This window comes from Ambystoma mexicanum, chromosome 1q (genome assembly GCF_040938575.1).
Source record: "Ambystoma mexicanum isolate Mex_15411 chromosome 1q, UKY_AmexF1_1, whole genome shotgun sequence".
In the NCBI taxonomy this organism is placed as follows: Eukaryota; Metazoa; Chordata; class Amphibia; order Caudata; family Ambystomatidae; genus Ambystoma; species Ambystoma mexicanum.
Genome location: NC_090922.1, coordinates 1,450,650,814 through 1,450,664,343, shown reverse-complemented (window position 1 = coordinate 1,450,664,343; position 13,530 = coordinate 1,450,650,814). Strand labels below are relative to the sequence as shown.

General features: G+C 52.5%; 1 protein-coding gene across 5 annotated transcripts in view; it reads left to right on the top strand.

Annotated features, from left to right (window-relative positions):
• Nucleotides 1–13,530, top strand: part of KIF2C (kinesin family member 2C) — a 1,350,025-nt gene that overhangs the window by 399,952 nt on the left and 936,543 nt on the right. For all 5 annotated transcript variants that reach the window (XM_069642340.1, XM_069642339.1, XM_069642341.1 and 2 more), the window contains one exon: nt 10,061–10,177. In XM_069642340.1, coding sequence (XP_069498441.1) covers nt 10,061–10,177 — 117 coding nt within the window. The remainder of the gene's footprint in view (nt 1–10,060; nt 10,178–13,530) is intronic.

Below are 13,530 nucleotides of genomic sequence, written 5' to 3'. Positions count from 1 at the left end.
TTCAGTTGTGTGGACTGCTCCAAGTCCTGGAAGAGGACATCCACACCTTTGATACCGTGCCTGGCCAACCAAGCTGCCTGCAGTATCTGCTATTTGACAGTAGAATGTAAGTGCTGCTAAAACATCTCTCAAACGGGCCCCCCGGTTCCATTCTCTTTGTCCCCAGTCTGGTCGTGGTCAATGACCATCTCATCCCCAGGCAGGTCTGATGGAAATTCACCAAAGCAGAGCTGAATTGTGTGCTTGAAACCTTTATCTAGAACTGATTCTGGGACCCTTTGGTGACAGATGTTAGACCTACAGAATCTGGTCTCTAAATCCTTGGATTGACTTTCTAGGTTATGTGCTAGATTGGACATCTGTTGTAGAGTCTCATCCGGCCGTCTAGTGTCTTCTGCCTTCTGCAGCTGCCCACTCAGTGGGTGTCGCTTCGTTCCTCAAGTTTTCCAAGATCCACTTTGAATTCCCTCGTCGATTGCTTGAGCTCTTCCTTGAGCTCCACAAATTTGCTTTGAAAGGAAGAAGTTAGCTACTCCTGCATGTCCTGGAAATCCCCTTTAATGCATGTTTTTATTTGGAGATATTCTGGCTTCCTCCCCCGTGGGTTTTAAATGCTGGCCACCATATTTTCCTTGTGCACCTCTCCCCCCAACATCGAGACTGGTCTCCTTCGCATGTTGATTTAGTCAGGGATTGGGGTTGTGCACCTATGAGTATCCTTGGTCCAGGGCTGCGACATCAGCCGGGCAGCGAGCACAAAGGCCGTAGATGGAGCTATTGTCCAGAGGCAGGGCAGTCTTGATTCAGGGGAACCAGTTGAGGCTGCTGCCACTCCACGTCTTGCTTTCCCGGATGAATGCGGCATAGCCCACATTTACACCATGTCTGCCAGGCCAAAGTAAAGGAGACTGTTCTCCCTCACCTCCAGTCTGGCTCCTCAGTTCGCCAGCACCACAGCACACAGCCTCAACCCACTTTTTCCAGCAAGGACCACCAGACTTGCTCAGGGTTACCCCAGATTTCTAAATCCACTGCGAGTGAACATCAACCTGTTCGGAGGATAATGCTGGACCTCATTTTGATGCAGCCTGGTGGCTCTAGCCTAGCTACTGCAGAAGTGCCTATCTAGCAGGGCTACACTTCATTCCAGCACTGGCAGTATCCAGGTAGATCCTGCACAACATTGTTGTGATTGGAGTTGCTTAATATACAGTTTTATTTCATCCAGGTGGGCACCAGTGATTGGGCAGTGGGGAATACCTTCATTATGATTCCCTTTAGCTTGCAGTTTCTGGAGTTCATGACTATGTGGCACCATGGGGAAAGCAAAACTTATTTCAGGCCCACGGCGTCAACTACAGTGGTTTTATATAATGCAGCATTTAATATTCTTAGTAGACCTGCAGTTGAACTTCCAGGGCACTGACTCTCACCAGCTCCCAGCCGCTAAGGAAGACCTGCTAATGTGCCCGCTGCATCAGTCTCCGCCAGCGACGTTCTAGCTGACATCAGCGCCACCTGCCATCCACTGAATCGCAGACCAATGGGAGCCGCCTCAATGTGACAGCGGTTTGCTTGGTGATCTTCGGCACACTAGTTGCCCGCTTTGCTTCACGGGGCATTCCAGCCTCCCGCGCATGCTGCTTTTCACCACCTTATAGCTGCTGGCGCGAGCTGTAAAACAGATCTTGCTGCGGTCACTTCACCTCTGACACCGGGTGTGGCTGTGCGGCCTCACTGCAGGGTTAGTCACCACAGACCTGCCATCTGCCGGGTGTTCATGATGACTTAATTGAGCCCTGTGAGTTGCCATCTTGAATCCCCATTTCTTTAGAACTTTAAGGAAATGACCACTGCCTTTGCCCTTTTGGAAAAAATCACTCCACACTGTCATCCCATCTGATGACATTCCAACAGGATGCACAGTTCATTTATATGGGTAAGTAGCAGTGCAATGTTCTGTGCACTATTGCTAGCATCCGTTTTCTAGAAACCAGCCCTGCTGACTTAACCATGTCGGATGTGGTGCTTAGGACTAAATGTGTGCGCGGAAAAGGGTGGGCTAAGGTTGGATTTAGAAACTTTCCATGAGGATTAGCACCTATGGGTGATTCTGTTTAGAAGAGCCAACATCTTTTAGAAGAGGCTGGCTCCAGTTGTAGTTTGTCTACAACAAGGGCTTTTGCTGAGGAATACAATGGTCCTGGTTTCCAGCCTTTCATTGGTTTCTGTTGGGCACAATCCTTTGTTTACTACTGTCCCGTCCCCTTTGTCCAAACGGTATGGGCGTCCCTCGCGAGAGATGGAACCCTTTTTTTCACCATAACAACCTTCTAGCACTTTAAATTTAGAGGCGTGAGGGGGTGCGGCCCTGGGAGCATGCGCTTGCCTGACTCTGCCCACCGGTGCCACTCCTCAGTCCCCTTTTCTGCGTCAACAGGAACGGGACAAATTCACCAGCGCTCCTGGGTTTGGTTTCGGCCATGTAATACCACGCGCTCTTCCCTGGATATTCTTTTTTAAATTTTTTAAATTTTTTCTTTCTGATTTAGGTACTTGGTCCTCCGACGCCACACTCCTCCCCGATGCATGTCGACTTCAGCAGGTGTCCATCCTGCGAGGGACTCTTCCCTACATCTGACCCACATGCCCTTCGCCTCCGCTGCCTTGGCCCTGACCACGGCTGGGAAGGTTGTTCTGCGAGCGACGCTCTGGCCACATGTGCATTGAAGAACAGGCTAGCTAGATGGAGCTCTTCCAGAAGTCATGTCCGGAGGACCTAAAGGACTTCTTCAAACATCACTTGAGGCCGAAGGTAAGGCCTCTAATTACCATCACAACCTGTAAAATTGACTTTCCCAAAAAAGTGCACGACCAGGATGAACCCTTTGGGTTCTAGCACCAGCACACTTACTAAGGCTAGTCCAGCTACCGGCCTCACGGCCGTGGGGGTCTCTGGATCCCTACGGTGTCCTTGCTGACGGACTGCAAGGTTCTTTTACCGAGCTTATGGTTCTTTTACCAAGCTTATGCCTGAGGGGCTATGCCCTAGTACCAGCTTGTCGGAGTCGGTGCCTTCACGCAACACTACCGGCAGTCCTGCCGAGGGCAATATGCCGTCCTGGTCATGACCTGATGTGTGGGATGGGCCTTCTGTCCAAGACGCTTAGTGTTGGAACATGTCTGGTTCCAGAAAGCCAGGCACCACGATTTCGGCACGCAGCTCGACAAAATGGCCACCGCGCCAGACAAGATGGCCACCCGCCCGATACACCCTCTGGCAGAGCGCGTGGAAGAACGAGTCACAAGGTGGGACTGGTGTCAACCAGGTATGTGGCCTACTGTTTATCCATCAGCAGCACAGGTTTCCCCTGCACCCCAGGCAGTGCCCTGACCCCAGCAGCCATTAGCCACTCTGTCAATATCACTTGCTACCTCTAAAGCCTCCAAGGACAGGTTTTTGAAGGTTCCTAAGGCTGATGTGCACTCTCCAGATGGGGATCATCCTCTGGGATACCATCAGGGACATGCTCCCCCAGGTCACCCAACCAGCACCCTTATCCATTCCTTTTATTGTTCTGGCGCCACAGGCCCCAGCGCAGCCACCTCTGCCCCAGCCGGCTTCTCAGATTCCAGCTTCCCTGCCTCCCACAGTGCAAGTGGTTCCACACAGCCTCTGCAGCTGCCACCGGCTCCAGTCTCCACACCGCAAGCCCCAGCACTCCTAACCCTCCCAGCATGCTGGTGGACACGGACGAGAAGGTGGATCCCAACAGCCAGGGCCTTCCACGAACACCTTTCAGGTTTGGCAGTATACTTGGCCTTCCTCAGCCCGAGGATTGGGGGTTTGGAGGAGGGAGGGTGTCTTGGCAGAAGTCCTACCCCCCTACCAAAACGGGGATCCCAATACAGAAAGACTTCGTCGCCCTGTCCAAGAAGGGGTGGCTGAAGCCGCACTCTGCCCAGCCTTTCAATCGTAGCTTAGAAGTTAAGTATAAGCAAATGGAGGGGGATACACTTACTTTCGGCGCATCCTCAACCTCACTTCCGTGATCGCTGCAGCGTCACTATTCTAAGCCTGTCGTCCTTGGCCACCTCGTCCGTGATGCTGCTAGGTAAGGAGGTGAAAGTCTTGGAGGCGTACGTTAAAAAAAAAAGCTGTACTCCAGCACCTATTTGCACTTGGGTCAAGCCAACTTGAATGCCATGCTGGTAGCTGTTAACCAAAGGCTCTGGCAGGAAATTGCGGACTTCTTCCCAGATTGTCCGGCACAGAGCCAAGCGCGCTTCAAGGCAGGCATAGGAGAAGCCAAGCTGGTAGTGCAGGACATCATGGAGTCCACTGTGCCCCAAATCGATAACTCTTGCCGGGCCATCTGCATGGCCACTGGCTCAGGCTACTAAGTTTAATACCGATGTCCAGGAACGCATATTGGACCTTCCATTCCAGGGTAGTGACCTCTTACACTCCACCACGGATGAAGAATTGGGTAAAAAGAACAGCTAGGAAACCATAAAGTCTTTATGCTTATGAAGGCCGCGCCCAAGGCCTACACCCAGTCGCAGCAACGCTGTGACAAGGGGCCAATGTTTGGCGGTTTTCGGGGCCTCCAAGAACAGAGGTCCAGACAACCAGACCATTCTCAGTCAGCACCGGAGGAAACAACAAAAAGGGGGTGGCAAGGGCCACAGCCTCAGAGTGAAGCGGGCATGAAACGCCCCTTCGGGTCCTCGTCTCTTGTGGGGGGGAGGCTTGCCTTTCATATGCAATTTTGGTGACAGAATTCTTCGGACCCCTGGATCCTCTCTGTAGTCTCCACGGGGTACCACCTACCGGTACCTTACACTCCTCCCTCCTCCCCCACAGATTGAGACAGCAACTCTGCTGGCGTTGATCCGGTCGAGATCCAGGCAGTGGAATAAGTCCCAGCCTCCCTGCGTGGCTTGGGCTTCTATTCCAGGATTTTCGCAATACAGAAGAAAACCAGGCTGGCCTGAGAGTTGTGTAGGACCTTTCCACCCTCAATCTCTCACTACCTCAGCAATAATTCAAGATGGGTACTGTGTGGAAAAATTTCCATTCATGTGTAATTTTCCCTCCAGTTCTGCAGTTGTGAATACCCCCCCTCCCCCCAACACCTTTTGCTGATAAACACCATAGTCTGACTTTACCAGAGGAGCACAGCCTTCTGCTGCACTCCTCTGGGCTTTACACTCACTTTCTCCTCGAGAAACTGACATGCCCTTGCAGTCAGTCAGTACTGGAAGACTTTCCCTTAGTCTGTGTCCATGTTGGAACTTTTGTGCAACAAGTAACCAGTGCACATTGTACTTTACAGTGAACTTGTGTCTAATAGTTTCCAAAGGCCTTAGATACTCTCGAAGGATCTTTTAGGAGAAGTGCAGATGTGTCTTGGACAGGGCTGGTGGCAGCATATCTTCATGAAATTTTGACCCTTTCCTGCCAGGTAAAGTGTTAACCACATTTGGCACAAATAGGTGGCCTGTCTCCAATGTCCATGCCCCAAGGTTTTGACCTGTCGTTTGGCCATCTTGCCCCTTCACCTTCCCCAGGTCAAGCTTACCCGGGTCAGTCCTTATTTGGGCCTGCATTTCCCCCCCCCCCGAAAAGCCAAGCTTTCGCTGGCTTCTGCATGCCTTGTGTGTGTGCTTCCAGGATGTAGGCTGGTCTGTCTGGTTCCAATACACATTCTGGGTGCCAGAGAGTCTGTGCTGTGAATGTCTGGGACCACCGTGCTCCATGATTGGTCCATGTATGGTATGCTTGTCTGAGAGCAGATCTTCCATTGGGTCCGCTTCGTTTTGGCAGGAAGGAGATTTTGGATAAGAGGGCTCCAAACACCCATACCATGTTGCTCTCTGGCGTTCTCACTGAACAAAGGATACCAAGTATCCTGAAACTAACAAGTCGAGTGACCTGCTGTTTAGCACCCTGAGCCTGCTGTTGCCCTGCTGGACCACTCTGCATCTGATCGAACTAGAAGGTCTGCGAAGACGCTTCGACCCATTGGAATAGTCAGACCGACTATTCTCGGCACCTTCATCAAACCCTGCAAGTAAGCCTTCTCGGAAGTGTCCCTGGGCCAACCAGTGGGCTGACAAGTTTACGCAGGACCTTTTGCCTGATGCTGCTGTTTCGAGGAGGCACTCGAGACTTGGTACGTCGCTAGTTCTGTGTTCGCGGTACTCGCACAGAATTTCATTCACTTGATGTTCCCAGGTCTGAAGTAAAGAGCCTCATCTGGAGTGAGCGCGGTTACCGTGTTGCCCAGTCGTGGTGGCTAACTTTGCAGGTGTGCTGCTTTTGTGCCCCTGAAGCCTGCTGCAGTGAAACTGGCCTGATCATCCACCAGGAGCGGAGAAATCGCCACTCTCCCATTTGGGAATCAATTTAACTTCATCGCTCAGAGCCCCAGAATATCTGCATTTGAACCTTCAACCGAATCGGACTCGACTGCCAAAGTTTGGCCCAGGGTGTGCCACGGGTCGGTGAGTAGTAACCCTTATTGGTGGCCCCTAGCGTATCCAACCCTTTTTATGCACGAGGGGCCCCTGATGGCCCGTCTTCTTTCCACTGCCAGTGCGAACTGGCAAACTATTCCCAGTTCTTGGAAACTGCTCTGCCCTGTGTGGCGACCCTCCTCGAATAGTGGGAACTCATTCTGCATCACCTCACCTGCCTTCCTTAGCAGCTACCAACCCTACAAAGACCCTATTTCGCCCATCTGCTCTACTGCATGTGCCAGCATTGCAAGTTCATTTGAGCAATAGGCTCCTCATCTTAGGGAATGGACTGCCTTTCAGTTTGTATTTGATGCAGAACTGCCTAAAGACTATTTGCACTAACTGCTTCCTTCATTTATTTAGGTTGTGGACTCATTCTGTGCAGTAACCCTTTAGACCACTTGGTCTTGTATATGTCTGTAGATAGGAATGTTGATCTAAAAGTATTACTGTGATTTATTATTGTCTGGTGAACTTTCAAAGACTTCGAAATGTATATGTATTTTTTTATATAACTGCACATGACGGAGTGATTTGTAAGTGTCCTTTACTGTGTGTGCTTATTGAGGTCTTTCAGTCAACCTCCCCCCGCCTGAGACCTAGTCCTGACGGCCACCAATGCTACCTTGTTTGATCTGGCTTGTCCAGAAGGTAGCCCTGTTCCAAGAAACTAGGCTGGCCTCCTGAACCTCTGACCACCAGGTCAGAGTTCAGAAATCAGTCTGAACTGGTAGGCCAGCTCTTATTGCAGAAACACTAAACAAGGGAGACTGGATGTGCTGATCTACACGTCCCGATTTGGAAGCTGCATCGTTCCTTACTGTGCTTCAGGATCATGGGCTGCCGTTTCCAATACAAGGTGCTACCCTTTGGCCTCAACTCGGTGCCCAGGGTATTTACCAGGTTTATGAATGCAGTGGCAGCCCATCTCGGGGCAACCATGGCTACCCATACTTGGACGACTGGCTAGTTCAAGCCACCTCTCCGGAAGAGGTCCACAGTACCGCCTCTGCACTGATGAACACTTGCTGCACGACCTGGGGTTCACTAGCCATCTGAAGAAGGCTCAGCTGCAGCCCGCCCAGACCTTGACCTTCTTGTGCCTCATCAGGTACACAAGCTCCTTGAGTCTTTCCCTCGGAGGACAAGATTGCGGCCATCAGGAGCCAGTGTCCCCTCGGCCTTGTGGTACCAGCACCTTGGGTCTCATGGCAGCAGTCCTGTTAGCCTTACCCCACACAAGGCTCAGGATGAGAATACAGCTGCATTTCGCAGCTTCATGGAATCAGGAGAAGGGCTCCTCAAGCTGAGCCGGGTCCACATTCCTCCCTCCACTCGGCCCTTCAGTGGTGGTCCGTGGACTACGACAGCCAGCCCCTCGTGTCAGTTACTAAGGACTCTTCCCTAGAGTGCTGGGGAGCCACCCTGGACAACCAGTGTCCATGGGGTCTGGACTCGGCTGGAGTAAAAGTCCCACATCAATTGGCTAGAATTGAAGGCCATTTGGCTGGCTCTCGAGGCCTTTCTCCTTCAATGGCAAGACAGTTCTTATCCAGACTACTCCACCAGCATGTACTACGTCAACAAGCAGAGGGTGGTAGCAGATCCCTTCCGCTGTGCAACTTGGCAGTCGGAATGTGGGAATGGGCTCTGGAGAACATCTGCCTCGGGGCTGTCCACCTCCTGGGGGAATCCAACCTGGAAGTGGACAGGCTCAGCAGACTGGGGGCGGACAATTACGAGTGGCAATTGAACGACCTGGTACTGAAGGGCCTCATCAGATGGGGGCATTCCCAGGTGGATCTGTTTGCCTCCCAGGACAACAGGAAATGCCAGCAGTCTGCCTCCGGGCAGGGCTCCGGCTCCCTGGGTGCCGCAGTCCATATGCCATGGAACAATAGACCATATGCCATCCCACTCACACCACTGCATCACAGGTGATCTGCAAGATAAAGGAATCCTGCCACCTCGGCAGCATCTTGATAGCTCTGTGGTGGTTAGCGAAACTGTGTCTGATAGGCGGAGTAGCTCAGAGAAACCAAACCACCAATTCACCTACCGCTGTGCCCAACTCCTCTCCTGGCCCAGCAGTGGGAGATCCACCCTCTTAAGTGCACCTTCGACAATGTACTCCTTTTTCGGCGCACCTCGCCCCCTCCGGCGTACAGGCGGATACATGTCGCGCCTATCTGGCATCCACAGGGGCTTACAGGAATTCCGAGGAGGGCCGCTTCTCTAACCCGGTGGTCAAGCGACATCTGGCGGGCCTCCACAGGCTTTACCCGCTTATAAAGAAACCACACCCCATGTGGGACCTTAATGGTGTGTTGTGACTTGGCGCACAAACCGTTTGTGCCAATGGCGTCCATGGACGACATGCTGGTTACCATAAAGACAGCTCTGCTAGTAGCCCCCACCTCAGCTCTCGGAGTCAGCGAGGTCCAGGCTCTGGTGGCCTCGGAGCCCTACATTCTTTCACAAGGACGTCCAGCGATTGCACCCCGCGTTCCAAACAAAGGTGACTTCCTCCTTCCATCTTAACAAGGAAATGGTCTTACCCACATTCTTTGCCAACACAACGACGAACCTCGGAGGGTCTTGCACCACCTGGATGTGAGACGCGTGCTGAAATACTACCTGGACAGGACCAAGGACTTCGGCAAGTCGGATGCCTTGTTCGTCACTTTTAGTGGGGGGGCCTCGAGGCCCGGTTATCATGCCTCCATAGCAAGCTAGATGGGCGCGGCCATCAAGGAGCCCTATGAGGGGCTACACAAACAAGTGCCAGTTAACTTACACGCCCATGCTGTCAGATCCAAGGCCACGGCCGTCGTGTTACGGCATGTGCCATGGCAGGTCATCAGCAGGGCAGTTACCTGGGCCACCCCTTTGGCTTTCTGGCCTCTAGGTCAGACGCGGTGTTCGGACAGGCAGTTCTAAGAAACCCATTTGCTTAAGGAGGGTCTCCTCTCCACCCTGGATCTAAATTCAATTGTAATCGCCCAGACTGTATGGAGGAATGGGGACGTAAGAGTAATAGTTACTCACCTTAGTCACTAACGTACTTGGTCCATAGTCCCCTTTCCTCCATACGTCCAACCATCCTACCCCCTGGTAATACTGGTGTCATCAGGAAATGCTGAATTTTATCAACACGTCAATGGGGACTGAGGAGTGGCGCTGGTGGGTGGAGTCAGGTGAGCACATGCTCTCAGGGCCACGCCCCTGCACGCCTCAATTTAAAGGGAAGATTTTTCTGCTGAAAAAGGTTCTCTCGGCCCTCGCGAGGGAAGCCCATGCATTATGGAGAAAAGGGGACTATTGACTAAGAGTACGTTAGTCACTACGGTGAGTAACGAACTATTTACATTTTTTACTCTCCTCAATAGCATTGCAGTTGTTTTTCATTCAATAAAGGTTTCTAAAAAACTAAATTTTAAAGTAATTGCCTTGTTCCCCAATTTTATTTGAGTGTTTCAGTTGGACTGATCTGCAGAAACCTCTGTTTTCTAACATGCCACTTTTACATCCTTAGCATTGCGTGGGCGCCCTAGCAGGATGACAGTTATTTCGGAAACGTTACCAGCAGAAAATGAGATGGATTGTGAACCTTGTGCTGCAACGCCCAATAGATCCAACATTTCAATCCCTGGTATGTAAATTAAAGGCAGTATTTTTGTTGATGGGAAGTGGGGAGGAGAATCATTTGCATTTTACAATAGACTGTTTAGTAATTAATCTTTTGACGTAATCTGTTTTTAAAAGTGTGTACATGCTTTCTCTGCTGGTACGCTGATTTCTTACTTCTCCCCTCCAACTTCCAGCGCTATGCTGACAACCCACAACTCTTCAAACTTCCTACTGACAGCCCTGCACCTTCCTTCATCCCCGACTGCCTCTCTGACATCCGGGCTTGGTGCACTGATAATTACCTCTATACCAGCAAAACTGAGATTCTCCCCATTGGGTCCTCTGCAGCCTACTTCTTCCCTTCACTCTGGCCTTCCGCCATGGGCTCCCCATGTCCCCTTCTCTGAAGCGAGGAATCTGAGTCATCTTTGATTCCTCACTTTCCCTCATCCCTCCCATTCAGGACATTGAAGTCCCACTTTCAGCTCTTCCTTCTCAAAGGAACTCTACCCTTCCTCACCTTCCCCCAGAGACTGTTACCTGTACTCTGGTTCTCTCCAGGCTAGGCTATTGCAATAGTCTCCTGCTTAACCTTCCTTCGTCCAACCTGCAACCCCTCCAGCTAACCCAGAATAGGACAGCAAGACTTATCCTTGTCGTCAAGCCCAGGGACTGCATCTCTCCTGCCCTACAAAGCCTTCACTGGCTCTCGGTCTCAACACGTATTCAATTCAAACTCCTCTGTATTATCCACAATGCTATCTGGGGTAGGGGTCCACTCTTATCTTCAACGCTTCTTGACCAAATACTCCCTTTCTAGACCGCTGCGTTCATGTGAAGCGGCTTGCTAAACAGATCTGGTGATCGATCACTTTCCATGGCGGGCTCCCTCCTGTGGAATAGCCTTCCTCCCACTGCGTCTTGAGCAGGACCTCTAAGTTCCAAAAAAACCTCAAGACCCTTCTCTTTACCTCTTGCTTCTCCTCTATTCTTTGCTAAGCATACAGTAGCGTGACTGATGTGCAGGGCACTTATGTATCCTCAGACCCTGACGCCCTACATCGCTCATCCGAGCTGCGTCTATTTCCTGCACTTAAGTGCAACCTCTTGTGGGGAGGGTCTGCTTAAGTCCTTCTCTTATTAGCACTTACACCGAGCACTTCTCAGTGTGCACCACAGCACCTATCCCTTACCTCCCACCCCCCTCCGCACTTGGACAATCTGAACACTCACAAGACAAAGGTTTGTCCCCCCTACTTCTTAGTTTTATTATTTGTACTATTCAAATTATTTGTCCTTGTTGTAATTCATTGTCTGACTTCCCCTTTCCTCACCCTGTTGCCGCTTTGAAACAGTTGTTTCGAGGGGATTGGGTCCTCCGACGTATTCCATATCTATGACAGGTAATCACCACAGCTGTGCTGCTTCGGAAACTTTTCCGGCGTCTGCGTCCTGCGTCGATGACGTCGATGCGCCGACGTCGAGGACCTCCTCCGACGTCCGACATCATCCGATGTGATAAGTAGGACGCACGACGGCCTGTAGCCTCAGTTCCGTTTTTTCCGCGAACGTGTTGCTTCGTGTTTCTCGGTTCTAAGCCTCGACTCTTTGGAGTTCTGTTCTTTCTGGTTCTTCGAACCTGTTCGTTTGTGTATTTCTTCGACGATGTCTTCCACTGCGTCGTCAACCCCGCGTCCGGGCTTTAAGAAGTGCGGGGAGTGCGGGTCCAAGATGTCGGTGCCTGACTCGCACGACGCCTGCCTCTGGTGCCTCTGGGAGGCCCACGACACGGATGACTGTATCGACTGCCTGTCGCTCACGTCCAAGGCCTTGCGCGAGCGTAAGAAGAAATTGTCGGTAGGTCCGGTGTCCAAGCCCCGGAAGTCGAAGTCGGCGGGGCTTTCGACGGATGATTCGAGGGGTGACTCTCCGCGTCATCGTCGGAAGTCTCGTCGGTCTTCTAGGATTCGGTCTCGCCACTCCTCCGCCTCTTCGAGGCATTCTCGGAAGCGCCGACACCGGTCGCCTTCCAGGTCCTCTTCGGAAGACTCTGCCCGGCCCGTCGGTTACCCCTCTAGCCGTGCGACGCCGGAGGAATGGGCTTCCTTCGGGAAGAAGATGTTGGAGATTCTTGAGTCGCAGGGTACTCAACCGTCCGCGCCCCCGAGTGGGGTCGGCCGTGTGAGGTCGAGAGCCACCGCTCGCAAGAGTGGTCGGCGCGAGTCACGGGAGAGGTCCCGTTCGGACAAGGAGGCTCGTTCTCGCCGTACCCGTTCCAGGTCCCGGTCCTCGACGTGATCGAGACCGTGTACACCTGTGATGTCTTCGAGGAAGACATCGACGCCTGTGGCGTCGAGGGCGTCGACAGGCTTTCTCGAGGCTCCGAGGAAGTCGTCGAAGCCGTCGACGTTCAGGTCGTCGAGGGACACGCTCGGGGCTCCGGCTTCGAGGGCTGTGTCGACGCCACCGATACTGGAGGCGCTGCATTTGACGTCGACGCCGATTTCCTCGACGCCGATCCTCTCGGCGCCGTTGCCGGTTTTGTCGACGGCGGCGCCGATTCGCTCGACGCCATCGACGCCTTTTGTGTCGGAGGTGCCCCGTGTCTCGGGTGTACCCCCTAGGAAGGCTCTGGCTAAGAGCAAGCACTCTCGGGTGCCTTCTTTTCGCCACCTGGAATATATTTCAGAGGCGGATGAGGATTCTGATGGCCTGGTTCCTCGTCAGGTGCCAGATGACATTGTCTCGGGCCATAGTCAGTTTGACGATTTGAGGCAGTCTCTGCATGATGCCAGTGGACTGGACACCTCTCCGGAGGTGGAATTTTGTCGGCCTGAGCCTGGCTCCCATGCCGATTCCTCTTACCGGCGCCTTATGGCTAGGGTTTCTGAGTATCTGGGATGGTCTGCTCCCCCAGGAGAGTTTGTGCAGGATGACCTGATGGACATCCTTGATGTTGGTCCCCCAACTGACCCGGTACTGCCGTTCCATATGGCTTTACAGAGAAGGGTGGCGGCGGCTTGGACTGCTCCGGAGAGTCTCCCGGCGGTGGGCAAGTCCTTGTCGCGTAAATATCGTCCAGCCAGTAGCGACCCCTGCTACTTGACCAGGCACCCCACTCCTGAAAGTTTGGTGGTGCAGGCGGCCACAGCCCCGGCAAAACAGGCGTCGTACCCTACCATCCCTCCTGATAGGGACGACAAGCGTTTTGATGGCTGGGCGAAGAAAGTGTTTTCTTCTGGTGGTATGGCGCTTCAGGCGGCCAACTCCATTTGTGCCTTGTCACGTTTTGCGCACACTCTGTGGAACTGTGTTGCGTTGGCGGCTGAACATATTCCCGAAGGGGTTGAACGGGATGGTTTCCTTGCTATGGTC